This window comes from Megalops cyprinoides, chromosome 2 (assembly GCF_013368585.1).
Source record: "Megalops cyprinoides isolate fMegCyp1 chromosome 2, fMegCyp1.pri, whole genome shotgun sequence".
NCBI lineage: Eukaryota > Metazoa > Chordata > Actinopteri > Elopiformes > Megalopidae > Megalops > Megalops cyprinoides.
Window position 1 is genome coordinate 4096649 of NC_050584.1, and position 27310 is coordinate 4123958.

At 38.3% G+C, this 27310-nt stretch overlaps 1 protein-coding gene across 1 annotated transcript in view; it reads left to right on the forward strand.

The window, feature by feature from the left end:
- Positions 1 to 27310, forward strand: part of LOC118773760 (amphiphysin-like) — a 109238-nt gene that overhangs the window by 16050 nt on the left and 65878 nt on the right. The window contains exons 2-5 of the mRNA XM_036522834.1: positions 1362 to 1442; positions 20407 to 20461; positions 22527 to 22621; positions 26346 to 26441. Of these exons, the coding sequence (XP_036378727.1) occupies positions 1362 to 1442; positions 20407 to 20461; positions 22527 to 22621; positions 26346 to 26441 (327 nt within the window). The remainder of the gene's footprint in view (positions 1 to 1361; positions 1443 to 20406; positions 20462 to 22526; positions 22622 to 26345; positions 26442 to 27310) is intronic.

Here is a 27310-nt window from a genome sequence, read left to right on the forward strand (position 1 = left end):
TATTTTGTTAAACATGACTTCATTGTTGTTAAATCACAATCCATTTTCATTTAGTATGTAGTTATTATATAGTGTTGCACTCCAGTTGGTATGCATTTAATGTTTTAAAATCTTGGAATACTTTAGATGAATTGCATTTGGATATTTGAAATTAAATTTTTCAATGGACTTAAGTTGATGTTTCTTTTTAAGTGTATCAAGCTAACATGACTTTGTTGTTGTTCAATCATGATCCATTACAGTGTATCTAATTAATCTATTGTACTGTAGCCTATTCCAGTTGCTATGTACCGAACGTGATCTCATGTGTTGTATCCTGTTTCCTGTTTTTGATCAGTTTACTACTTTTACTTCAATATAGACTGTTGACTAAAACACTTTTTTGTATTTGAAATAAAAATCCAATTATTATGCATATTTCCTGTCATTACTAATTTTGTCAGGCGGCACAACTGAAAATCGTCAGGTGGTGCGACCAGGTAAAATATTCATTTAAACCAATAGATAATAGGTTAAAGTGAAGAAATGGTTGATAACTATGATGTGAATAGCTATTTTATTGAATGCATTCATTTGTATTTCTGTCTTTAAATGTAAAATTGAATGCTAAAGATACTAAATACCTGGCCACTAGAATGCAGTAATCTCAAATTATTGTAAATACAAAACACAACCACAAAATAATAATGTGTTAGGCACTGCAGACACTCTAAGGGATACTTGCCAAAGATTTCACTGCGCCACCTGACATTTTTTGGGTGGTGAAGTTAAAAATACAGTCAAAAAATGAATTTAAACAGTTTGACATGTTATTTACCAAATGAGACTTGTTTAAACACATTGTTCCAGACTCAAAAATATGCATTGCATCCATTTTGAATTTTTTTTTAAAAAACACCTTTTTAGAAGCTTTATTTGTCATTGACCGACGTGCATGCAAATCTTTGGTAGGCTATGGTTGAGAGGGGTTGCACTGCACTGTTCAGCTCTTTTACTGAGGTAGATACAAAGGAATAAGACAGGAAGGTCATTTGGGGTAACAGTTCTTCCTAATGATTCAAATGGTGGGACACAATGCTCTGCACTGCCATTGCAATGATCACCTTGGCTGTGCTCATGGCAAATTGACATGAATTGTCACTGATATTAGACTGCAATATTATCATCAAGATAATGAGTTTCAGTTACACAGGGTCCAAGGTATTCAGGGATGAAGGAGCAGAGATAAAGATGAATGCAGGCTCGTGTGCTGATATAACACATCTCTTAATAATGATAATTAATAATAAAATAATTAAAATTCATTTAAAATAAAATAATTATCAAAATGTTCAAATAAAGTAATACTTTTTGTTTCCCAGGTGCTGCAGAAGTTGGGGAAGGCAGATGAAACGAAAGATGAACAGTTTGAAGGCTTCGTCCAGAACTTCAAGAAGCAGGAGGTAAGACCTCAGTGGTTTTATATGAGGGAAATGGTTTGGATTGTGAGATTGCTTGGGTCGGCTCAGATCCCTGTGCTATCTGTATAATAGCTTAAATCTTAGAGATTTTTGGCTTTCAAATGAATGCCAGTGAACAGATCCTGTGGCTTCACTAATGATGTAGGGCATCAGTAAACTTGTTGTGTCTCAGATACTGCAGAATTCCTTCCTGTGGCATTTGATGTTGGTATTTATGCGTTTGTACAGCTGCATCTCTGAGCTTGATTGTAAAATGGTTAAGAAATTAGAATGATTAAATATGATTACTGATAATCTCCAATATAGAAAGTGATATAGATAAGTGGTGTAGTCTACGTGACACAGGTCTACGCCGTATACCCACTAAGAAAGCTCCAGGATTTCTGTATACTCACTTAAAAATGTGCAAGGATACGTGTCAACATACTGTAGTTTTGTGAAAGAATTTTCACGAGCTAATTGTTTTTGCAAACACTGGATTGGAAGACAGCAAACTGTGCAAACATCGCCAAATATGGAAAAAAAAACCTTTCATATCGCCCAATCAGACAGCCCCCCCATCCCCCCACCTCACTCACCCTGAGCACTAATGAACACATTTTAGAAGCTACAGTGCTTGCACATGCAGCCACTGCAGCTGTGTGATACGGAAGCCGAGAACAGCTGTGCTTGCAATTATTTTTTTATGCCGTTATCTCAAGATCACGAGTTAATTATTTGGTTATCTCGAGATAACAAAGATAATTTTCTCAAGATAATGGGTTAATTTATCTGATTATCTCAAGATAACAAAGGTTGTTTTCTCGTGATGAGTTAATTATTTTGTTATCTTGAGATAACAAAGCTTGTTTTCTCAAGATAACAAGATAATTTATCATGAGAAAACGACTTTAATAATTATGGAGAACTCGAAAATGAGTGTCTGGTTCATTTGATCAGCGTTTCCCAAACCTCTCCTTGCAGACCCCCTGTCCTGCATGCTTTAGATCTCTCCCTGCTCCAACACAGCTGATTTAAATGATCAGTTTGTTTGTTAAGCAGCTTTAGGAGTTCATAACGAGTTTCACACTAGGCTTTCCGTAGTGTGAAATAAAGTTAAATGAAATAACATGGAATGAAAACAAGTAACACTCTTGGAATTTACAAAAACACACCATCTAAAGCCAGAAGCTGAAGTTTCTGATCCTGGCACACTGGCACCTGAGATTGCAGAAAAGGAGGGGGGACGGGGGGGGGGGGGGACGGTTTGCATTCTATACTCCTTGTCTCTTTTTTTTTTTTCTTTTTTTCCCTCAATACACACATATTGCATCATACAATCATAAGATAACCCATCACTACTTGTATGGAAAGCAAAAACACAGGGAATAATATGCATTTCATATCTTGGAATGTCAAGGGTGCAAACCGGGCTACTAAAATAAATAAGATTATGTCTCATCTTCAGGATTTAAGAGGAGATGTAATCTTCCTGCAAGAGACACATTTATGTAGTGATGAGATTTTGCGCATTAAAGGGGGCAGATTCAGTCATTTATATCACTCAAAGTTTAGTGCAAGAGCCAGGGGTGCTGCCATTTTGATTCGAAGTAACATCCCATTTGAACCAGAAAACATTATAGCTGACTCAACTGGTCGGTTTGTTATTGTGTCAGGGAGACTGTATCACTCAAGTTGTTTTGGCTAGCATCTATGCACCAAATTGGGATGATGAGCAATTTATCTCCAGGCTTTTCACTTCTATTCCCAATGTTGAAGCATACCACATTATTATTGGGGGGATTTCAATTTTGTACAAGACGCTGATTTAGACAGATCCTCTACTAGACCACACTCCCTTACTAAATCTGCTAAGTTATTAAATTCGAGTGCAAGGGAGCTGGGCTTGTCTGACCCATGGAGGTGCAAATTCCCTGATAAAAAATCTTTTTCCTTTTTTTCACATGTCCACCACTCGTATTCTCATATAGACTTTTTTCTCTTAGATAACAGACTGCTTTCTAATGTACACTCATGTGACTATCATAGTATTGTAATTTCAGACCATGCTCCCACATCATTAGATATAAATTTTCCCAATCACAACTGCACTTTAAAACCTTGGTGATTCAATTCACACTTACTAGCAAATGACTCTTGTAGACTCCTTAAGATAAAATATACAGTTATTTTTTGAAATAAATGACACACCAGATGTGTCAAGGGGAACTTTGTGGGAAACCTTTAAGGCATACTTAAGAGGTCATATAATTTCCTATACAACTCACCTTAGGAAAATGGCTAGGTCCAGACAATTAGAACTGGCACAAAAGCTCCTGGAGGTCGATGATAGCTATGCCAATTACCCAGGCCTACGCTCTACAAAAAGCGCTTACAACTTCAAGCAGAGTTCAACCTTTTAACTACAATTGAAGCAGAATTACAATTGCTAAAGTCTAGATGAGTCTTTGAATCAGGGGACAAGGCTGGCAAGCTCCTTGCCCAGCATGCCAGAGCTGCAGCCGCGTCTAGGCTTATCCCAAGGATTAAATCTCCACTAGGCGTCATCCTCACCGACCCAAAACTCATAAATGAAACATTTATCAAATTTTATTCTGATTTATATGCCTCTGACCACCCCGAAATCAGTACAGCCAATATATTAGACACCATTGAGTTCCCCAGAGTAGATCAGGAGCTGGTGAAGAATCTAGCCAAACCTATTTCACCAACTGTGATTATTAACGCAATTACAGAGTGGCAAATCACCGGGTCCAGATGGATTCACAGTAGAATTTTATAAGAGATTTTCCCCACTTCTCTTCAGTCTTAAGCAATGTGTATAATGAGGCTTTATCGCTTGGCCGACTCCTGCCAACTTTGACTAATGCTACAAGTACTCTTTTCCTAAAAAAAGATAAGGATCCTTTACTTTGTAGTAGCTTTAGACCCATATCACTGTTAAATGTACATAATAAAATTCTTGCCAAGATTTTAGCCGTCCATCTACAGCAGGTTCTACCAGGGATTATTTCATCAGATAAAAAAGGTTTCATGTTAGGAAGGCAGTCATTCCACAACATCAGAAGACTTTTAAACATACTTAACATGCCCAGCTCCAGTGCCCCAGAGGTTGTGGTGGCGCTGGATGCTGAGAAAGCTTTTGACAGGGTGGAGTGGGACTTTCTCTTTGAAGTGATGGAAAGATTTGGTCTAGGTCCAGGTTTTATTTCATGGGTCAAGTTTTTATATTCATCCCCAGTAGCATCTGTACAAACAAACAATATGGTCTCACCCCCCCTTTCAGCTCCACCGTGGCACAAGACAAGAGTGTCCGCTATCCCCTTTATTGTTTGCCATAGCCATTGAGCCATTGGCCATTTGGCTGAGATTTGAAGAGAGATTTGAGGGCATTTCTCGCCAGGGAACAATACATAAGCTGTCACTATATGCCAATGACCTACTCCTTTACGTATCAAATCCTTCCCTCCCAGTAGTCTTAAACATTTTAAAACAATTTGGCCAATTATCTGGCTATAAACTCAATTTTGGAAAGAGTGAGCTATTTGCACTATTTGCTATTTTTATATTACTACTGGGCAGCTAACATTCAAAAACTCCTGTACTGGATTGACGACTCCAATACCAACCAACCTGCCTGGGTCCAAATAGAATCTTCTTCCACTTACATCTCACTGCAGTCATGGCTGTGTTCACAACTTCCTGTGACAGCCACTGATGTTAACAGTAGCCCAGGAGTCGCTCAGTCATTTAAGATTTGGTTGCAATTCAGGAAGCATTTTGGTCTACAAGGTCCCTCTATCCATGCCCCAGTGTCCCACAATCACAATTTCAAACCATCTATTATGGACTATTATTTTCAACTGGTCAGACAGGGGCATAATATCTATTGATGATCTCTATGACAATGGCCTCCTTATGTCCTTTATTGACCTGTTGACTAAATTTAAGCTTCCATCGTCTCACTTTTTCCGTTTTCTCCAAATTAGGCATTTTGTTCAGAAATACTACCCTGGCTTTCCAAATCCTCCCCCACATGTATATGGAACTGACATTGCATCAACATTGCACAGCCTACACTGCACTGATGTCCTTTTTGCATATTTAATGTATATATCCTTTAGTTTATTTATTTTTCTTATACTCTCGGACCTTTTTATATATTTTCTTTCTTAAATTCTTGTATTTTCCTACTTAATTGTACTTCTCACTCTTAACGGCATTCATAAGTTGAAGGCAAAGGAAGAATTTCATTGTACAGGGAACTTCTTTACTGTGCATATGACAATAAACTTTGAACTGAACTGAAACTGAACTGAATACAGACATTATTAGACACTCTTCTCAGGGTAAACCCCAATCAGAGAGGGAATATTTCTCATATCTACAACACCATGGACTCCATTATTTCAATTTTTCCCCAGCAAACAAGGAAATTATGGGAACAGGATCTGGGGCTTAACATTGAAGATGACCAATGGTACAATTTTCTTGAGTTAGTTCACAATTCCTCCATTTGTGCTCGACATGGGCTAATTCAATGCAAACTCATACACAGGACTTACTACACCAGTCACAGATTGTCTAAAATTTATCCCAATGTTGTGGATGCTTGCAACAGATGCTGCCAGTCCCCTGCCGACCTCATACACATGTTTTGGTCGTGCCCAAAACTGACAGACTTCTGGTCTAAAATATTTGATACCCGTCAAATGGCATACAATTTTATGGCAGATCCACATTCCCTCTCTGCCCTTTTTGGTATCCCACCCAACCCAACTGTTTCTTCAAAGCTAAAATTTGGTAGAATTTTTTCCAATCTAGTGTTCTAATCGCACCGGTTTCAGCATACACATTAAATGACCGTACGCGCAGGGTTATTCTATTATGCTAAATAATTAATGGCCTAATTAAAATGAACGAATTGCAAAGTTAAGGCTATATGCAACTAAATAAATATATTGTCATATGCGCTATTAGGCTTATCCAATTGTTCTTGGGGACTGGGGAAGCTAAATTACCTCGCTTACTGCATGTTTAATTTCATGTTCATAAGTTGTATTATGTTATACTGTGTTGAAATAAATGAACAAAATGTTCAGTCTCCTTGCTGGTTGTTCCGACACATTCAGAATCTTTACCGCTTTTGCCGTTAGCATTGTCATTAACAGGCGGCTTGCTTCATGCATGTGCTTGTAAAATTTATATTTTAAAGGCTCATTATTACAGTTTTGTATCTCTCTGTAACACTAGCACAGTGTTAATGTTACTTGTAGCCTAACATTCTTCCTCAGCCTTGGAACTCAAACTATTTTCTGATGTCCCCGAAAAAAATATATTTTAATAATTAAATTAATGTTATAAAGTGCGACGACTAATAGACTAATGGTTTGAACTAACAACTACTAATCGACTAGGAAAATCTTTGGTCGGGGGCAGCGCTATTTCAAATAAAGGAGAGCTGTTACATAATTCTAATTTGTGCGTCTGTCACAATGGTAAAATACCCTTTCAGGTTTTTCAGTGTGTCTGTGTAGCCAGGAATCCTGCTGGTCATTGGGTCTGTAAGGTTGGTCTTGGAGATTGTTTCAGAGCATCTCATTTCTCCTGAAATGAGAGACTCAGTGATACAATGTTAGCACCATAATGTGTGCTTCTACTCTTCAGTGCTTCCTGAAATTGTCTGTGATGTACCATGCCCATCATTGGTATTCCAGTCACACATGTACAGTGCCTGGCTGCCAACCACATTGCTCAAAGACGGGCAAAAATAACTGCTAAAACCAATTATCATCAAAACATCCATAAACACATTTAAAGTTCATGTTTAAATGTCTTTGCAATTCATCAGTTTATGAAAATGTATAATTTCTGAAAAACTAGCTAATATTGTTTAGCAACAATTTAGTAAGTTAAAACTGATTTGCTCTTGGTTTTGTGAATTTGTTTGATAACTGGCTTGTTGGTGTAGTTATATGAGTGTTATAGTGTTATTTATTGATATAGTTGGCTTGCTACCTAGCTAGTTTAGTATGCTTAGATTGTGTTATGGAAGCTTAATAGCTAAACCTGTAGTCACCAACAATGTACTGTCACAGTGGGCACCCCCATGTAGTTAGGCAATACACTTGCTGCTTATTTGTGTGCCAGCCTTAATCTACAAACATGCAATTTCTTATACTCACAATCATTCTGGATGAAGGACCTTTCACTTGATCTGAGACAGTATATCTAAGTTTGTCTATAGATTACACATGCATTAAGTGAGGGGAAAAATCAGTATAATCCACATTCCCCAACTATCCTTTCTTAATCCTGCTTAATGTGGATTTATGTGCAGAGTACTGTGCAGACATTCCTAACCATGTGTCTCAACTCTAGTGTAAAAGCTGTGCAATCAGTCCAGTTGGTGCATAGATTACATTTTGAATTTGTGTTATCAGTTGAATTGCTTAATGTATATGTCCATGTCCATGTGCCCACCATGTTCTGAATTGTACATTCAGAAAATAGAAATAACATATATGGGGCCACTATGTGGTTTGTCAATTACGTATTAAATGGGAATGTTGGCAATGAAATATAGAAAAGTGCTTTATTTAGGTGGTTTGAATAGGCAAAGATAACTGAAAATTGTGACAGGAATTGTTTCCTTAGAGAATACCCTGCAGTTTTTAATATTCCTCATCCATTGTTAATCAGAGCTTTAGGCTGAGTGTGTTTCTGTGTGCCTGCACATGTGTGTTTTCTATTGGCAATGAAAGCAATAGGTTATTAACTAGAAGTTCTATGCAAATTTCAAGGAGGCTAAGCAGCACCCTTTGGTATATGGTCACCAATATGTACAATATGTCAACATATTTATGGCTCTAGCTCAAACTATTTACATGTTAAAGCAGCTTGAAAAACTTGGTATTTGATTGGTTTATGTCAGCCACAGGGTATAATGAATCCATTTGTTAGAGGCTTTTACAAAGCCTACAAAAATTGAGGGCACATTTATCAGAGGTTTATGAGAGAATAACAGTGATAGTACTTGTCAAGCTTGGTGAAAGTTCAATGTCTTACAGTGGCCATGCTTCATAATGTATTGCAGTAGCAAAAGCATATTGCTACTGCAATACATTATTATTAATTAGGTTAAAAACACGGTTAAATAAAGCATGTATTAATTAAGCCATGATCAAGAACAGAATTTGAACGCACATTGACATTAATACAGTGTTTAATACAGTAGTATTGTTACAAGCTCAAAGTGAAATAATGTTGACCAGTCCAACATCATTGTTCTAACATTTGTCTGTTACTGCATTTACTTTAGTCATGTGACTCAAAGTCTGCATACTGTAGTCATATGACCACAGCACTAGACCTGGACATGTTTTGATAGGTTGCTTTTTACAGGGGCCTTGTGACAGAGCTGTGGGTCAGTGATATTTGAGCTGTGTGAGAGATCTGTCTCTGCTGATAACAGAATAGGCTCATCTTTTACCCCGGGGAAATCTTATGTACGTTGATTATCTTTTCCCTCAAAATGTCTGAGGTGCTTGAACTTTCAGTTTCAACCTTAGTAAACACTCCTAAAAGAGTGTCACCCTTTAAAGTTTAATGCTAAATGTGTTTAAATTGGTGAAAATGTGGATGAGATCATCTTTTTGTTTCTCTGCATGTCTTCGTGGCTGTTTAATCCCATTCTGGTAGTGCTTCTGTCATTTGGACTAACTGACAGCTGTACAGTAGATTATCGTCAAAGAGCAGCCTAACATGAGAGGAAACACTTATATGTGGGTGCATTTAAAGTGAATAAAGATTAGTCAATACCACCTTTAGTAGTTTCCTCACCAAAGTTTGTAGCTGCTCCACAGATTTTTGGCACTCCATATAGAGTGTAAATATACAGTCTGCGGGGGGCATCATCTGCTGAGTCAGTGTCTGGCACTGAATGAATGCACAAATGGAAGCATATGGGTCTCAAAATCCTAACCTCTTCGAGCATGTGCTGTGAACCTGTACCCAGCATGGGGTGGGCGAGGGGAGGGGGCTCGAATTTCAGGTTGGTATTATCTTAACAGGGTGTAGATCAATCTTGGCCTGGGTTGATAAGGAGTCTTTTTGGCTGTGATATCATGTGGATCTAAAGAGTCTACACACCCTTTCAAAGTTTCTTGTTTTTATTGCCTTGAGCCCTGAAATCAAAACCCATTAAATCAGATTTTCCTACCACTTTCATTTAGACATGGTAACCCACAACATCAAAGTAAAAAGAAAAGGCAATACATTTCTAAATATTAATTTAAAACAGAAACACCTTAAAGACAAACACCTTGATTGCATAGGTTTACACACTCTTTATAATGGGAGTTGAGTATCGCTGTTGTGCTCAGGTCTAACCATTCATCATCCAAATCATGCCCAAAGTTAAATGTTATGCAGTAGTTGCTGGAATCAAAGGGTATAGTTTAAAATTACAGCAACTCACCTTTCCCTATTTTCATAATGCAAAACTAAAAGTTACATTTGTAATTACTGTGCACCATACATATAACTATAAGGAGGAATATAGTGTGAGACTGTATAGTGCTGTAGTATAGAAGCATTGGGCAAAGTGAAAACAGATCCCTTCTTTCATGCTGTCACAGCATCACAGTTTCATTCCCAACAGGTGCCAGTTATCACCTCATTTCTGAAAAATTTGACAATTTTTTTATTAATTTATGTTTTTTGAAATGCTCATATTTTTTGTAGAGGTGTGTCCTCTATTTATGATTTAACTATGTCAGTATGCAAGTTGCAGTTTGATTGTTGTCATGTGATTCAAGGGAAAAAATAAATAAAAAGCTGGCAGATCAGATGGCAGGGAATATTAGTTCCCAGGGTAGTTGATTGACCACGATGGTCACATCAGCCACCTGTGGAGCTGAGGAGGTTTTGTAAGCAGTTGCCCCTATAATTCTCAATTGACTACAGGTGCCACTTGCTCCTGCAAAGCATACTGTGTTGTATCTGTATATTCTGATGTGGTACAACCTAGGTCTTACATTTTAAATAAGGGGAAAGTCAACTTTTATTGACATTGTGTTGTGTTTTGCATGAATTTATCAGTAGTGGTGCAGCATATTCACAGATAATACTAAGATAGTGAATATTGTACTCTCTCAGATGAATTGATTCCATTAAGGCTGGATGTAATTTTTGAGATATAGAAATATTGTAGGTAAGTACAGTTGACCTGGAAGTAGCAATCTGCTAAGACAAGGTAGTACAATTCACTCATTTTAACTTTAGTCTTGATGGATATTTTTATGCTTATGATTTGCTGTAATTGTCACATTAACTCCAAGACTATCAAACCACAACAGTATAAGCAAGTGACTTGCAATGACTGTCTACCTCTCTGGGAAAATGCCATGCTTTTCAAATGTGACCTGAGCTACGTTTGACTAATAAAGGCTTCAAATTTTCTGTAAAATGGAATGAATCAATTTAGGCAGGCAATCTTCATTTAATATCAGTCACAGTCTGTTTGTTTCCTTCCATGAACTTCCATTCACTTAACCATTATATCAAATAGCACAAACTAGCAAAGGTGAGATGGGTCACCTTGCTTGGGTTTGTACTGAGAGTCACAGTTTTCAACACGTGGTAATTGGGTGCAAGAAATGTTAGCAGTGATTCACCTTGTGATATATCTCATATATGGTCTTCTGTTATTAGCTTTTAATGAATTGCCCACATTACTGTGTCTTCGGTGAATGATTATGTTTGCAGCTCATGAGTCTTCCATGAGCTTTAAATGAATCAGCTCTGAGCTCCTGTCAGCTTCAGAAACTGCCCATCATGTGCATTATATTGTGTCACTACATTTCTTTAGCCCCTTTGAAGAACCTGAAACCTTGCATAAAATGTCTAGTGTTTCTTTTTTTTCCTTTGCCCCACATTTCTGGATTTAAAAGGCAGCTGTCTGTAGAAAGGTGGTCAGAAGTGCTTGAACTTGAAAGGGAGGAGAGTCAAAGCAACAGCTCAGCTTTCTCATAATGAAGGGTTTACTGATTGATTTCCTGCTGCAGAAAAATTAGCAATCCTATCTGGTCCAATCCAGGGATGGGTCAACATTCCTGACAATGCCAAAAGCAGCCATGACTCATCCAGGGGATAAAGGGGCTTGCGTTGATGTCTTATGTTCATAAATCCTAAAATCAGTCATAGGAAATGGGGCATGAGAAAAACGATGTGCCAAATAGTGAAAGAGTCAGGCAGCTTGATGTTAACACAGTGCAGGTAACAGTGCAGTTCAAGGTCAATCACCTTGTCACAGCTGTCTGTGGTATCCAGCTCCTACCTTTTTTATCTGTTTATACCTCAATCAATTTTTTTAGCTGGTATCTTTTGTATCCAAGCACATAAAACCTGTAGGAAATGGATATGGACATGCCTCATAAATTATGAGTGCCTCACTGTTTATGGTTCAGGTTATGAATTCCATATAGATGTGCTCATCCAGTGTTAACTTTTCTCATTTATAGTAGGGCACATTTTTCCTATCTGAATCCAGGTCAATTCCTGGATTGTACAGTAAAGAGAATTTGGCTTCACTGCTTATAATGCACCATTGAATTATAACTAATACATTTAGACCAAAACCCAGAGTGAGGAAACATTCCTTTATCAAGTTTTACTTGTTTTAGCATATTATTTAATTATTTATTGTATCTACTGAAACACACATAACATGTTTATACTGTGCATTATGACTTGCTACCACAGCACTAGGCAATAATGTGGCATTTTACTATTAAGAATTTCAGTAGTAATCATACATTTTGTTGATTTCAGCCCAATTTAAAATGTCTCAGCATGTCTGTGAGTGCTCAGGGTTTACATTCTATTATTTGTAATTATCTTCTGAAAATGATGTTATAGCTCTAATGCTATGTATACTGTTGAGATTCAAGCTCTTGTAATTACATAAACCTTTAAGTTTATGTGTGTGTAAGTGTTATATGTTATTTATGTTATACTGAAGCCTGAAAAGGAAATTAGTTTGTGAGCTTGTTTGAGCACTGAAGACTGCAGTGGGCATGTGGTTCGTGTTGATGATCGCTTCTGGGGACTCAGAAACAGCATGTCTGCATGATCAACAGAATGCTTTCACAGATACAGTTATGTTAATCTGCTGCAGGGTGGATACACATCTTCTGTGACAAATGACCGATTGTCCTTGCGAGGCACTGTGAAAAATGGGGAAAATAAGTTTAAACATAGTCCCATTCAGAGGGTTTTAACGCCAAGTGTGGTTTCCTTAATATGAATATAAACAGTGTGACACTAAGTGATTTGTTCTGTATTTCCAGAGCTGTATATAGTGTATCTGTGTTGGGAAGTTGCTGCAGCATGTCCCTCAAACTGGGGCTGATGTGGTCTACCTGTACTACAGTAGTGTGATGACCCAGCACCCAGGAACCAAAACAGACTACAGAGTGAACTAAACAGTTAAAACTAATGAATGGCTCAGGTCAGAAACCTTGTGTCTAGTGACAGGCTCATTGTGTTAACTGGTTAGCATGCGGACCACAGAATAACATAATGAATTCAAGTAATACTACATACTGATACTGCAGTCCATTATTTACATAGATATGTATGTATTCAGGGTGACATAAATTGCTTATAGTTTAAGCATAAATGGTCTAAATTGGCATGGGAATGGTGTAACAGCGGATTCAACAGCAGACCTAAAGTCATCATTCCAGCTGGATGCCTGGTGTTCGGACTGTTGTAGAGGCTGAGATCATTCACTTCATCAATGTGGTTTAATCTCTGCCTCTTCCCCTGTCTCTGAGCTGCCTGGCTGTCTCTTAGGATAAGTACTTTGCACGTTCTTGTTCTGTTTTTTATGACCTGAAGGGGCCACTGTAATCATTTGACTGGAGATTTGTGGGTAAAGCGCACTCCCGGTTAATGTGTGCGCACTCTCCCAGCTATGCTGAGAACAGAAGGCAAAAACACTATTAGGGCCAATGTAACAAAGAGTGGTGCGTTCTTGAATCTTATAATGCATCTGTAGAACCAGGTCTAAACAATGGTTTTTTGGTCCTGTAGGATACATGCGTCTCATGTAATGGAGCGCACCCTCCACAAAAATGTGTACTGTTCCTAGCAGAGTTATCTTCTGTTGTTCTTGGATGTTGATGTTGCTTGGAATCCTATTGATAAATTTTTCCAAGCCTTTCTTTACAAGTCCTAGAGTGCCTATAACTACTGATATAAAATCTATGGACATTCCCCACATCCTTTTGATCTCAGTCTCAAGATGCTCATACTTAGATAGTTTCTCAGCTTGACAAATGTGTTTCATTCTGATGGTATAGTTACATATATCAATACACTTTCTTTCACTGTTCATTTTGATAACAATATTGGGTCTGTTCACACTTATCTCTCAGTCAGTATGAATTGGCATATCTTATAAATTTGTAACTCCAATAGACTCAGTCACAGTATTGGGTTGATGTTGATACCACTTGTCTGTTGTTTCTATACTTCTACACTCCTCTTTTCTATTGTATTACTTACAGATCTTCCAGTGCAGCTACGTTGCTATTTTTGTGTTTGGAAATATATGCTGTTTTTGCCAGTTCCAGACAGCCTGAGATAATGTGATCAATGGCTTCTTCAGATTTACCACAGATCCTGCATAACGGATCTGTTTCATCTTTGACTATTCCATGGTGGTAGGATCTGGTGGCAAGGCTCTGGTCTTGGGCAGCAATGATAAGTCCTCTTGTTTCTGCTTTCACGGCTTTTGATCCAACAATAAGTCTTTTGGCTGTCCACATCTGCTTCTTTTATTCTTTTTGGGTATTTCCCATGCATTGCTTTCTTTTCCCAGTTTTCTTGTAGTTGTTGGTGTCCAAGTAGGTTTGTTTTCCTTCGACTTGGGAGAAGTTGACCGATACATCGGTTTTGCCGATATATCAGCCACTATCGGTCCCTTTTGACACTTGTGGGTCCATATCAGTATTGGCCTCCTCATATTGGTTTTGCTAATATTTGTCCAAATGCGCCCTCTTGAGTTTACACAAAAAAGATATATATATATATATATATATATATATATATATATATATATATATATATATATATATATATATATATAATTCTCTCTGTTTATAAACTTTTAAATTACTTTTTTATTACTAATTACTTTCCACAATGGTCCAAAATATCGGCCAAATATCAGTTATCGGCCATCCTAAGCCATTAGATATCGGTATCAGCCCTAAAAGAGGCATATCGGTCGACTCCTGCTCTTCGGGCAATGCTGTTAGCTGCCTCATTAATGGTTGGTATAGTATCCGAGATTCGAGTTCAGTTTTGTACTTGGCAGTTTCTTTTGTATGGAATATAACGTCTTCTAACCATCATGCTGTTTCAGTATTTGGAGAATCACATCATCGGAAGTTGATAGATACATGTCCAAGCCAATGGTTGTAGTTTTATAAGTTAACTCCAGTTGTGTTCAGCCACGTCCTCCTTCTGATCTTGTTATATAAAGTCTGTCAACATCTGCTTTCAGGTGGTGATTTTTTTCCATGGTCAGCATTTTTCTTGTTTTGGTGTCAATCCTTTTCATGTCAATAAGGCTTGCCTTCATGATGTTAAAGCTATATGTCACTACTGGTATAGCTAATGTATTAATGGTCTCAGACTTGTTAGCTGCATTAAGCTCACTTCTCAGTACCATCCTGAAACTTCTATGGAATTTTTTTTAGAATTTTCTCCTTCATGGCTGAGTGTTGACTGCCATCTCCTTCATCAATTCCTAGGTACTTGTAAGTACCCTCCTGATCTAGCTCTTTCATTGTGGTGTTGATGTCAAGGTTGATGTCACAGTTATTGGTGAGCCTTCCAATTTTAAAGGTGGCTTTTGCACACTTATCAAGCCCAAACCCCATTGTAATGTCATCACTGAAGGTTTTTACAATGTTAAGTAGACCTGTCTGATGGTCATAATTTTTGGCAAATGTCTTAAAGTCATCCATAAAAAAGATGGTTTAATTTGCCATGCTGTATTCAAAACCATAGCCACTGTTGTTAAGTGAAGTGCTAAGGGGTGCTAATGCAATACAAAAGAGTAATGGTTACAGTGAGTCTCCCTGGAAGATTCCACTTTCGATATTGATTAGTCTACATGTTAGTGTTCCATCCACTTAGAGGAGGTTTAGGGTGGTTATCCAGGTCTTCATGCTCTCTCTAATAAATTGGATGGTAATTGGGAAAATGTATATATTTCTAAGCATTTCAAAATCCAGGGGTGTGGCACACTATCGCTTTCCTATAGTCAATCCAAGCAGTGGACAGGTTCTTTTGCTTTCATTTGGTCTCTTCTGTGATTGCCTTATTAATTTAATAAGAAGTTGGTCCTTGCATCCATAGCTACCTCTTTTTCACCCTTTTTGTTCTGCAGGATAGAAGGTTATTACTCTGAAAGAAAGTATAAGTACTTTCAGTGATGATAGAGGTTAGAATCTTATACATGGTGGGCAGGCAGGTGATGGGTCTGTAGTAGGGGTCCTGAGTCTCATCAGTCACTAAGTAAGCAAGTGAATCCAGAAATTTCCTATCTCATCTATCTCTGGAGCCTTCCAGTTATTGGTCTTCTTGAAGGCATCAGCAGTTTCTGTAATAGTTATATCAGCCCACTTTTGATTTTCTAAATTTTTGTGCTGCTCAATTTGTTTTAGGATCCAGGTAGCTCTATCATTGTGCCTTTTATCATTCTCCCAAATCTTGCTCCAGAACTCCTCCACAGCTTCAATAGTAGGTGGATCATTGACAACAATCTTCTTTTTCCCTAGTTCATGGTAGAACCTCTTTGCATCTTCCCATCTTCCCTAAAGATCTTATTTCATTTAAAGAAATTGCTTTTCTTTAGCCATGTTCTTAATCTTTGTGCTTTAACTTGAATTTGTTGCTTCAGCTTTTCTTTAGCAGTCAGTAGGTTCTTGATTATTAGTTAACAATATAATAGTTTCCCGTGTTGGGCAGTAGCGTCGCTACAAGTAGCGGCGTTACTAGTTTAACTACATTTTTCAGTAGCGTGGTAGTAACGTCGCTGTTTCCTGAATCAAGCTCTTTTCTTTACACAAGCTACATTTTCCCTAGCATTTCTGAAGCTCAAGCACAGCGGATCTTTCTGCTGCGGTCTGAAAACAAGGAGCAGTACGTGACACCACCGCCATACACGGACATAGCTACAGAAGCGCTTCCGTATGACATCACGTGACACACGTACTAATCCTTGGGATGATGCCTACAACAGGAGAGTAAGGGAATACAGACATTAGGGATGGTAAGATTCACCAATTCGCATCAGTGCACCGGCATAAAAATTCACGATACGATTGCCCCGATTAAAAAAGTGTCAAAGGATACAATTTGGGATGAACTCAGGATACATCGTTTCTAACATCTTTGCATCGGTAAAATCCGATTTATTTATATATAATTATTAGTAGAGGCCCTATGCCTTTATTATTTAGAAATGTGACCAATAATTTTATATTTAGATTAATTCCTCCTGTCTAAACTGTTTCTCAAGCGCACTCTCTCATCTCCACTGCTATCAGTGGCCGATTCTCGTCAAGTCTATCGGTCAAGTCTCGCACGAGTTGTAGGCATGTCCAGGCAAGTCACAGATTATCATGGAGGGGAAAGAGTCACACGTTCCACCGAATTGCTACAAATCAAATGTTTCACGACACTTTGGATTTTTCAAGAGCTACGGACAATTTGACAAGACGCATGCAATTTGGAAAATATGCCGTGCCGCTATAAAGTACACTGGCAGCACGACTAACTTAAGTCAAAAAGAAACAGCATAAATGAGATGCTTACTGACTTGCAGCACTAGAGAGACAAATATGTGATGTAAAAATGGCACTTTTTTCAGTTAATTTATGATTTGCTGTCTGCTTAAGAAGAACCAATGAAATAAAATCAAACTGTACCGTATTGAATTGCATAGCATCATATTCTTTTGCATCGCATCGTATCGCGTTGAATTGCATTGTGTTGGATCAAATCGTGTTGAATCGCACTGCATCGCAATAGGGGTGAATCGTATCGTATGGCATTAGTAGTTGCTTCATATGTATCTTTAATAGATCGGATCGTTGGCAATGCATCGAGATGTGTATCGCATCGGCCTCAGTGATGGAGATTCACATCCCTAACAGACATACGGGCTTGAGTTTACTTGGTGGAAAGATGGCAGAGGGAACCTGTAACACTGAGGACGGAGAGGAATTGACCCAGAAAGCAGCGACATGGCTGTACCTTGACAAATACATGTGTTTAACTGAACTCGACACTTTTTTTTTTTCTTTTTTTTTTGCCAAATTGGTTTTGGAGCAGTGACAGTAACGATCACTGGTTATTATTTAATAAACAATTGAACTGAACATTTTTTTTACCTGCGTATCTGTTTGACTGACAGTTATATTGATTACTGAGAGAGCATTGACGTGGCATGAAGTTGGTTCAATTAAAAAAATAAATAATAAAAAAGTAGCTTCTGATGTAGTAAACTACTTTTGCTGTGTTGGTGTAGCTTAGCTTGCTACATTTCTCTGGGGGTAGCTTCAGTGTAGTGAAGCTTCATTTAATGTAGAGTAACTTGGTAGTTTAGCTCACTAAACTTTCCAAGTAGCTTGCCCAACACTGATAGTTTCCTTTTCTTTTCTTTAATGTTGCAGCCTTTTTCAATTTCACATAGAACAGAAAAATCTCCACATATTTTTGCTATCTCTTTCTCGATCCTTTCTTTCCAGGTCGGTTGTCTTTTCTTAATTTTCTTTCATTGTCGTGATGTTATTCCTGTAGACTCTACAATTGCCAGTGCTGAGGCGTGAACAAACCGATTGAATTCTGTTAAAGATAATGGTTTTTGTAATTCTGCCTTGATCTTTTGTATGGTTTTATTATAATAACTTATGATGACTTTGGTGTATTGGTCTTTATTTTTGGTATCCTTGGTCTTTCTCTCATTGTTAATCTTTTCAGAGCTTCCCATTTTGCTCATTGTTTTCTTTAATCGCTCCTGTTTTCTTGATTCTTGATTCTTCTTCTAAGGTTACCTCATATTGTTCATTGAGGGCTGGGTCATTGCTGGTACTTCTCTGTACATTTGGATCCTATTTTTATTCTTATTCTTATTCTTATTCTTATTCTTATTCTTATTCTTATTCTTATCAGCAGTGTCACTTGTATTGTCATCTTGAGTTATTATATCTGTAGTCATTCTAATATTTTGTAGAATGATGATCTACAAAGTAGAATGATGATGACTGAAGACCAACCCCTCTTGCATACAGAAGATGAGAGTATTTCCTATGTGGGAATTTATTGGCATCAGAAAGCTACAGAAGTGTTATGCGAATGGGAATGATCGAATGCTGCAGGGCTGGTTCCTGGCAGTTTGATTGCCAAGCATGTATATTTAATAAAGGCTCTTTCAGTGTCACATTAATAATGTGACAGTGCTTCCCATGAAGAGGGGACTTGCTGCCCCAGGGCACAGAATGAGTAATATCATATATGGACTAACATGAAATAGAGGAGGAAAAGAATATGCTTCCTACATATGACTGATTTACACTGGAAGCTGGTTGTGGCACAGAAAATGTGTGTAATGGATATCACGTGTGGTGAACATTTGAAGTGTTGCAGATGTGTGAAAACTAAATGGGTTCTGGAATTGAACTGAGGTCCATTAACAATTCCCACTATGGAATTTCTTAAAAATCTATGTATTTTCTAATCTCTTACAGCTGGTTAAAAGTAGCAGTTGAATACCTATAAATGATGTTTTTAAATAATTGAAAAAATAGTGAGGAAATATGGGGGAAGTAAACCTAATCCAAATGGACAGACAAATAAAAATCATTCATTTTACACCAGGTTTGTGAGCCAGGTTTGTGCCAGGCCAAAGGCTTTATTTAATCGAGACTTAAGCTGGAGCATGAAGTGTTTCCATTTGATCTTGGTGTTATTTATATTTCAGCACCACGGGCAGCTCCACTGCCACTACTACTGCTACTGGTGCCAGAGATATTCCTCTTAATCTTATCTGCAGCCACCAGTGGGATTATGGTGGAATTGTTATCCTTCATTAAATTAAATAAACAGGTGGGGGTGAGCTGAAGTATGATGAATAAACAAGAAAACATTCCAGAAACTATTATAAATGCACTATTATCTGAATGTTAAGGTTGAGGAATGATGCATTTTTTAAGTGTAAACATAGTGGGGAATATGCCAAAAGTCTGTAGTATTTAACAAATCAATATTATCATCAAAGTTATTTTCAGTCAAACCATAGGCAGTCAGTATTAAGAATAATGTGGTTGGAGAGGCCACACTAGGATGAGATTGTTTTGTGGTGAGACTTGTGTGTTGTTGATTTAAATAATCAAATGTCAATCAGAAAGGAACTTAAGGAAAACAAAGGTTTACAATAGTCAGACTACATACAAGGCTGTGGTTTAAACACATCTTAAATGGAGTATTTTCTTGCATTTAGTTTTTAGGAGTTCAGGATCAATACAAACAACATTCATGATCATGAACAATAATTGAGAAACTTACTAGTTTTCACTATCGCCTCCTTTTTACAGCAGTCATACGGTAATCATGCAGTATGATCATACAGCAGTCAGATTTTATAGCAATTTTACTTGTCTTTGTTGGTTTTGTTGGAGGATGTTTCTTTTTTTGCTTTTAAAATTTAAAGAAGGGTTATGATATGTTTTTCACCTCTGTGGAATTCTGCAGTCATGCCTCGGTTTGTAGCCGAGCGTTCAGCTGGAATGAAGAGCTTTCTATGAATGAATCACAACGCACACAAACACACACTGTGTCTCAACCTCATCTCTCTCCTTGTTAGGTGGAAGGATCCAGGTTGCAAAGGGAAATGAAGGCATACCTGGCAGCAGTGAAAGGTGAGCACCCAAAGCAAGCACATTTACACACACACACACACACACACACACACACACACACACACACACACACACTTTGTGTAGACTTTTTATATCCACTGTATGCATCTGCACACATAAATGCTTTTCGGTGTTCCTTCACACAGATACACACACATATTTACCTGCACTTATGTACAGTATTCAGACTCGTTTACAGCCAGCCAGCCAGCCAAACAAACACATACGCACACACTCAAACATGCACACAAATACATGCATTGATACAGGTACAGACACATGCAAAGACTCTCAAGCATGCACACACAAACTAACACATATACATATACATAAGCATGTATGCACAAAAAAAAACATATCAAAGTTGGCGTTGGCACCCACCTGTGAAACGCTGGTGCATTAGTCCACCCAAAGAGATGTTCAAAGTTACCTACACCCTGCCTGCCCTGCAGTGAGACAACAAGGTCCTAATTCGTGATCGTGGGTATTGCTAAAGCCACTCTCTCAGTGATTCATGTGTTTCTTATGAGCTGTTGCAGAATGCATTTTAAGAAAAGAATCTCGCTGCGGATAGAAGTATTAAGCACTGACAGGTTTTTGTAGGATGTTTAAGCCAGACAAATGCTATTACATCAAATTCCTATTGACTGTTGAACAGTACAGACTTCGGATGCACAGGAATAGTCAGGTCTGCCTGAGTTTTGTAGAACCATGTGACACAGTAGTTTTGAGTATGCTATTTATTTATTAATTTATTTCAGATGATCAATGATTTTATTTAAAATTTTTCTCCAATTTTTGAATACCCAATTGTGTCATATAGCCCCCATGGGGGACTGTTCCTGCAGTAGAAAGGCATATGTGAGAAAACAAAAATACTATTTTATATAACATTACAGTAGGCAAACTTAAATTATGTGAATAAAAAGCAAGTGTTACATGACCTGCTTAGCTATTATGCATATCATAAATTGATTTATCTGCCCAAACATAAGGCAGTTTTCAGACAGTAAAAACATTATTACAGTTACAATTTACACAGAACAGATGAGAAGGTCTTCAGTGCATCAAATAATTGCAATACAAAAATTGCAATTGCAACATTATAGTGATAATGATATTAATAATTCGTATCACAATTTCCTGACTTAGTTCAAAGTCAAAATAACGCAAAAGGCACAAATGTGAGCTGAATATACTAAACCTTTAATGCCATACTAATCACACAGGTCTATTTCTGATTTTGTGTTGCATATGTAAAGTAGCAGTTGCATATGGTTCACTGCAATCAGCCATGTAAACACACTCAGAAGTATAGCAGTGTCCCTTTCCCTGTGCCTATGCCTTTCACCTGACAGACATCATCTATTCTTGCCCCAAAGCATGATGATTGAGCTTGATTAAATTGGTGGAAAAAAATCATCCATGTTTTTAAAAGCCTTTGTCTTGCTTCCAGAATGTCCCTCTCATGGAGTAACAGCATTAATGGCATTGGTCGCTGGCATTTTGTGATAGTTCTTGTCTGTCTAATTAATCTGTCACTGAGAGCTGCAGTGAAAAGTACATCTGGGTGCTGGGTGATCTGCCAGACTTGGTCAAAAGAGAGAGAGAGCCTCAGGTTCTCCTGATCTGTCCCATCTCTCAGCTCAACTCGTGGGTCTGTGGAAGCACTCAGGGTATGCAGGTACCTTGATGGTTTTCACAGCGGGGTTATCTTTCCCTGTGTTTTTGTCACTCTTACCTCTCCATATGGTTCCTACTGAGACACATTTAGGTCATAAACTTTTTACACTATGCAAACAATAAGACATATGTGCTCTTTCACTAGCACCAACATGGTGCTGCACAGGTAGTCCTAAGCAAGAACTTGAGAGAGGATTCTGTAAATTGGTTATTACTAGCTTACTAGCCGTTTTCTCCGGAATGTTTTATCAGCAATGTGCGCATGAAATCAATGCCGGGTATAGAGCAGCTAGTGCTCAGTAATGGCCTCAATGTGCTTATGGGCTAAACGGAAAGTGGATGTGAATTAATGGGCTGACTCTGTTGTGTGCTTGCTCCACAGGAATGCAGCAGGCCTCAATGAACCTAACCGAGTCGCTGCATGAAGTCTATGAACCTGACTGGCATGGAAAAGATGATGTCTTGTCTATTGGGAAGGTAAGTACTTCTCCTTTTCTTTGTTCCAGGTATCTCAGTTGGATTTAGGTTTGTGCAGCAAGTACAGATAATATCATCTTAGGCCCCACTGTTTCAGTTTTTTTCAGAGTTGCTCTGAATGTGGTCACTATTAAACCAGAAACGGCTGCGGCAGTGACTAAATGTTTTCCAAGCAGAAGGACAGAGGAGATTGTGTTGTTTATCTGTGTGATTTACATTATTTAACTTATACTCAGGGCTGGTTTTGTTCCACTGACTACTAAATACATGATCTGCACAGTAATATTTCTTTGAATTTCTGGTGTGTGAGGGCATGCGGTTGAATTCTTGAATTCTCATATGTGAAGATTGAAAGGAAGAGATTAAATAACCAACACATGATTAACACAATGTTTCAGAAACATTATAAATGCATGATGACATTTCCACTATATTCGAATCTGTAATTCCTATCATGAATAAACTGATGGTCCTGTGTCTCAGCAAGAGGCATTCATCTGTTTGGTTAAACACCTCTTGGCTGTTGCATGCATGATACTGTCACCTAAAGCCTCAGTGCTTTTCAATTATTGAGTAGCACAAATGACATATACAGTATGGTTAATTGTGGGTAATCGAGTGTGGTTAATTATGAGTTCATGCCACGTGGCGCAGTTATCAAGGCACTCAGAATACAGGCTCTCAGGAGCTCTATGGCCCAAGTTCAGACTGAGTATGTCACCAGCAGACAATGACCAGGGGCCCACAGTGATACAACAGACTGACTTTGTTCCACCAGGGATAGAGGTCAGCAGGTCAGTCCCCAGAGTCCCCTTGTCACACTGTTCTTAGCACTCTGTAACTCATCAGGCACCTCTGAGTTGCTCAGATGATGTCAGTGGAGTAGAGCCCATCCGCCGATTAGGACCCACTGTAGTGCATTGTGCAACTTGCCGTACTAAAAATAGCCATGTTCTAAGTGCAAATGTTACCATTGTGAGACGAGCCTAAAGTAGTGCAATTAACAATCACAGAAATACTGTAGCTTGGTGGAAAGAATGCAAGGAGATATGCAAAAAATATTTTCAGGCAACCCCCCTGCAATGTAAACATGACTAAACCATTTCATACTAGAGTAAAAATTCCTGCCCTCCTTTTATCTGTTTTTAACAGCCTTCCTCCTGTCATAGATCATAGTCAGGGGGGGCTTCTGTGGGGGGCAGATGAACAAGCCTGTTTTAACTGCTATAAGTGAACCCTTCCTTGACCTCTATGCTAAAGCTCAACTTAAATTTTCCTTTCCCTGAACTACCTTTTTCATTACTTCAGATGCAATAGATACAATAAATGCAAGTGTTTGCCAGGAAATTAATGTCCACTGTATTGTAGTAAAGAGAACATCAGTGAAAGCCTCTTCTCTTCAGAAAAAAGCCATCTGTCTGAAACAAAAGGCAGAAGGAACTGATAGCACATTTTTAACAATGAATCCCAATACTAAATTAGCTCTCAGATGTGAGTGTGCTGGGTTGATTACACTTTTCAAAGCCATCAATAAAGAGCAGTGTCTCTGTGCCAGCCCCCAACCATCTACAGCTCAGGAGGAGCTTGGAAGGTTTTCAATCTGAATACAATGAAAGAAACAGCAAGCCTGAGCCAATATCACATTTAAAGAAACTTGCAGAATGTTCTGGTAGTAGAAGACATCTCTAAAGTGCCAGCCAAGAAGTGTATTCTGCACTCATTGATAAATAGATGTCCAAGGTTGAGGGGATAGGGGGTGTTACCACTGGGGGGGGGGGGGGGGGGGCTCATAACTCTATTGTAAATTCCCCTAGTCACTCCCACCCCCTATTGCAGCAGTCAGGATAGTATTCCACTGGGGGAGAGATAAAACCAGGACAGGGCAAAACAAGTTACTGGACAGCACAATGCTACAGTTACACAGTGTCATTATCCATTGGGGGGGGTTGGGGGGGATTAGGCAAATCTGGTCACGTGCTGGGCTCGATCAGTGTTTATACGTGTCATACAAGATCATGTGTGTCATGTAACCTGGCTCGGTCAATGTCTGTGGTCTGTGGGCTGGGGGAACCCTGGGCTATTTCAGCAGCACTACACTGATTAAGTATCTTGCTCTGGGAGTGCCTGTAGTGACTTATCATACCTGGGTTGTCCAGATAATTAATCCACACCACTGGGTTTCCACAAGAGCCTGAGCATTTGAAAACTCTGGTGTTCAGTGCCTCAGAACAGAATGCAGAGGGGAAACACCAGGAAATATTTTGCACAGTCTGTCAATATGGTATTATTGTCATGACATGGCAAAAAGCAATTCTGCATGGCCAAACCATTCTATGAAATGGTGTTGCAGTTTTTTGGACTATAGGCACTTACAGTAACACATGTGTTTCTGCTGCCTTTGTTCACTTAACATAATACATGAGAATTTTTTGCTTACTATTCAGTAAATACACATTTTACATTTACTTTGAGTGTTTTCTTATTTTATATCACATATATGATATGAAGGGGGTGGAGACTAGACTGCGTTTCACACGTGTCACTGTAAGTACGCATGTTTGGAAGTCCTCCAGTAGCACATGCATAATTCATGGGAGATTTAAATCAATTGTGCTGTTCAATTCATTGGGAAGGTTTGTGTGAAATGGTACTAGAGGAACATGCTGAGCAAGTGTTTAAACCTATCTGTGTGGGAATCTTTGGGAATGCAAAATTTTCACCAGCTATTGAACCTATGCACATATGGCCCTGGTCTTGTAGATGAGTTCACTAGACCAACACAATACCTGTTGAAAATGAAAATGGCACCCCACCCCACTGACAATACAGATCTGTTGCCATTCTCCTACCTATGGTTTCCACACAGCATTGAATTTGCTATCAATATTTGCTGCCATTTGTGAATCAAGCTTTTGATTAAAAGGTCTTACAACAATCAAAGTTTTCACCATCCCTACTGTGGGCTAATAAACATTTCCAGTATTAACATGTTTATGAGATACTGCTTTAGATTTCATTAGAAATGAAGGTTTGGATAAAAGTCTGCCGAAGGATTCATTATAATTTTCATTTTCATTTAACCATAAAACCCCAACCATGAAACCCTAACCCTAGGACCCTAACCTTAAAACCCTAACCCTAAAACCCTAACCCTAATGCTAGGACCCTAACCCTAAAATGCTAAAAAAAAAAAAAAAAAACAGGTGTGGCCAAATACTTTTGTCCATATAGTGTATGTTTTAATGTGGAAACTACTACTCTTACCTTAATGATGCCCATCCCTGTATGTTTTGTGTCTGTTTGTTGTATTTTTGATATGTTTTTATGGTTTATCTGTCTCTGTTTGTATCTTTATATGAAACCTTTTTTTTCTTATCTTATTTTGCTGCCCATCTTGACCAGGACTCCCTGGCAGAAGAGATATTGTATCTCAATGGGACCTTCCTGGTTAAATAAAGGATAAATAAAATAAATAAATAAATTTGGAAATCGTTCTGGGTAATTGTCTGCTAAATGACATAATGTAATGTGATGTAACTAGTGGCACTAATTGGTCCTCTGAATTTCTTAATGTGGCATGGTGATTGACTTGGCATTCATAAAGTTACCTGCCAGAGCTTAAGACTTGTCCTTATCAGCTCTAAAAACAGCTATGCATATGAACATCATGGGCCCTTTTATTTGTGTCCTTCCTCTTACCATCAGATCTGTTCTTTTCCTGCAGAGCTGTGATGCACTCTGGGAAGACTTCCATCAGAAGTTGGTGGACTCCTCACTTATCACCTTGGATACATACCTTGGACAGTTCCCCGACATCAAAGTGAGATAGCGATGATTTCTCTTATTGGTCAGCCAAAGCCAATCCAAACATTAGAAAATTGCAAAGTACTTTCCCATCCCGTTTAGTGTCAAATGCATCCTCTACGCTTAATACAATTCTTCATAATCTGCTCTTTCACTCTTGTTTTTGTGCCTCATGTGTTCCATCCTGGAGGGTCAATCAAAAGCTGTTGTAACCTTTGGATAAGTGTCTTGCCTTCCTTTAAAATGCTGCTAATCCCTTTTCAGTAGTGAAGCCTCTATGTAATCTGACTTCATCCTTGATCTTTTTAGTGCATTTAAACTTTTTTCCAAAATTTGAAAATAGAAAAAGTTCTCAAAAATGCTCAGAAGAGTTTACCAAGATTTGAGAGTAGCTTCAGTGGGTGATATATTTTTTATAATATATCTGTTTAATATGTGAGCATATTCATTGGATGAACCCCAACTGGCAAATTTTGCCTGAGCTCATGGATATCATATAGAATAGTGGTTCCCAAAGACTGGGTCGCGACCCACAGGTGGACATTTGCAGAATTCACACGTAGCGTCTTTTTGAAGCTGTCAGCGTCTGTTTTACTTAATAATCCTATGGAGTAGCCGTGTCAGGGAATTTTTTTTTTTTTCAGTTGAAAAAGTTCAACTTCTCAGAAAAAAAGCCCTACGTCAAGTGCTTTTTTGACAGCTGACCAATCACAAGCAGAGTAGTAACACCTGTCGTTTCCCAGAACAACCACCAAAAATGGAGAAGGTAGTGGTGGAGAAGCTAATTGTGCTAGTTTCTGAGCACAGTGAACTGTACAACATGAGTTAAACTGTATCATAACATTCATCATAAAGATGCCGTTTGGAGTCAAATTGGACGGATCC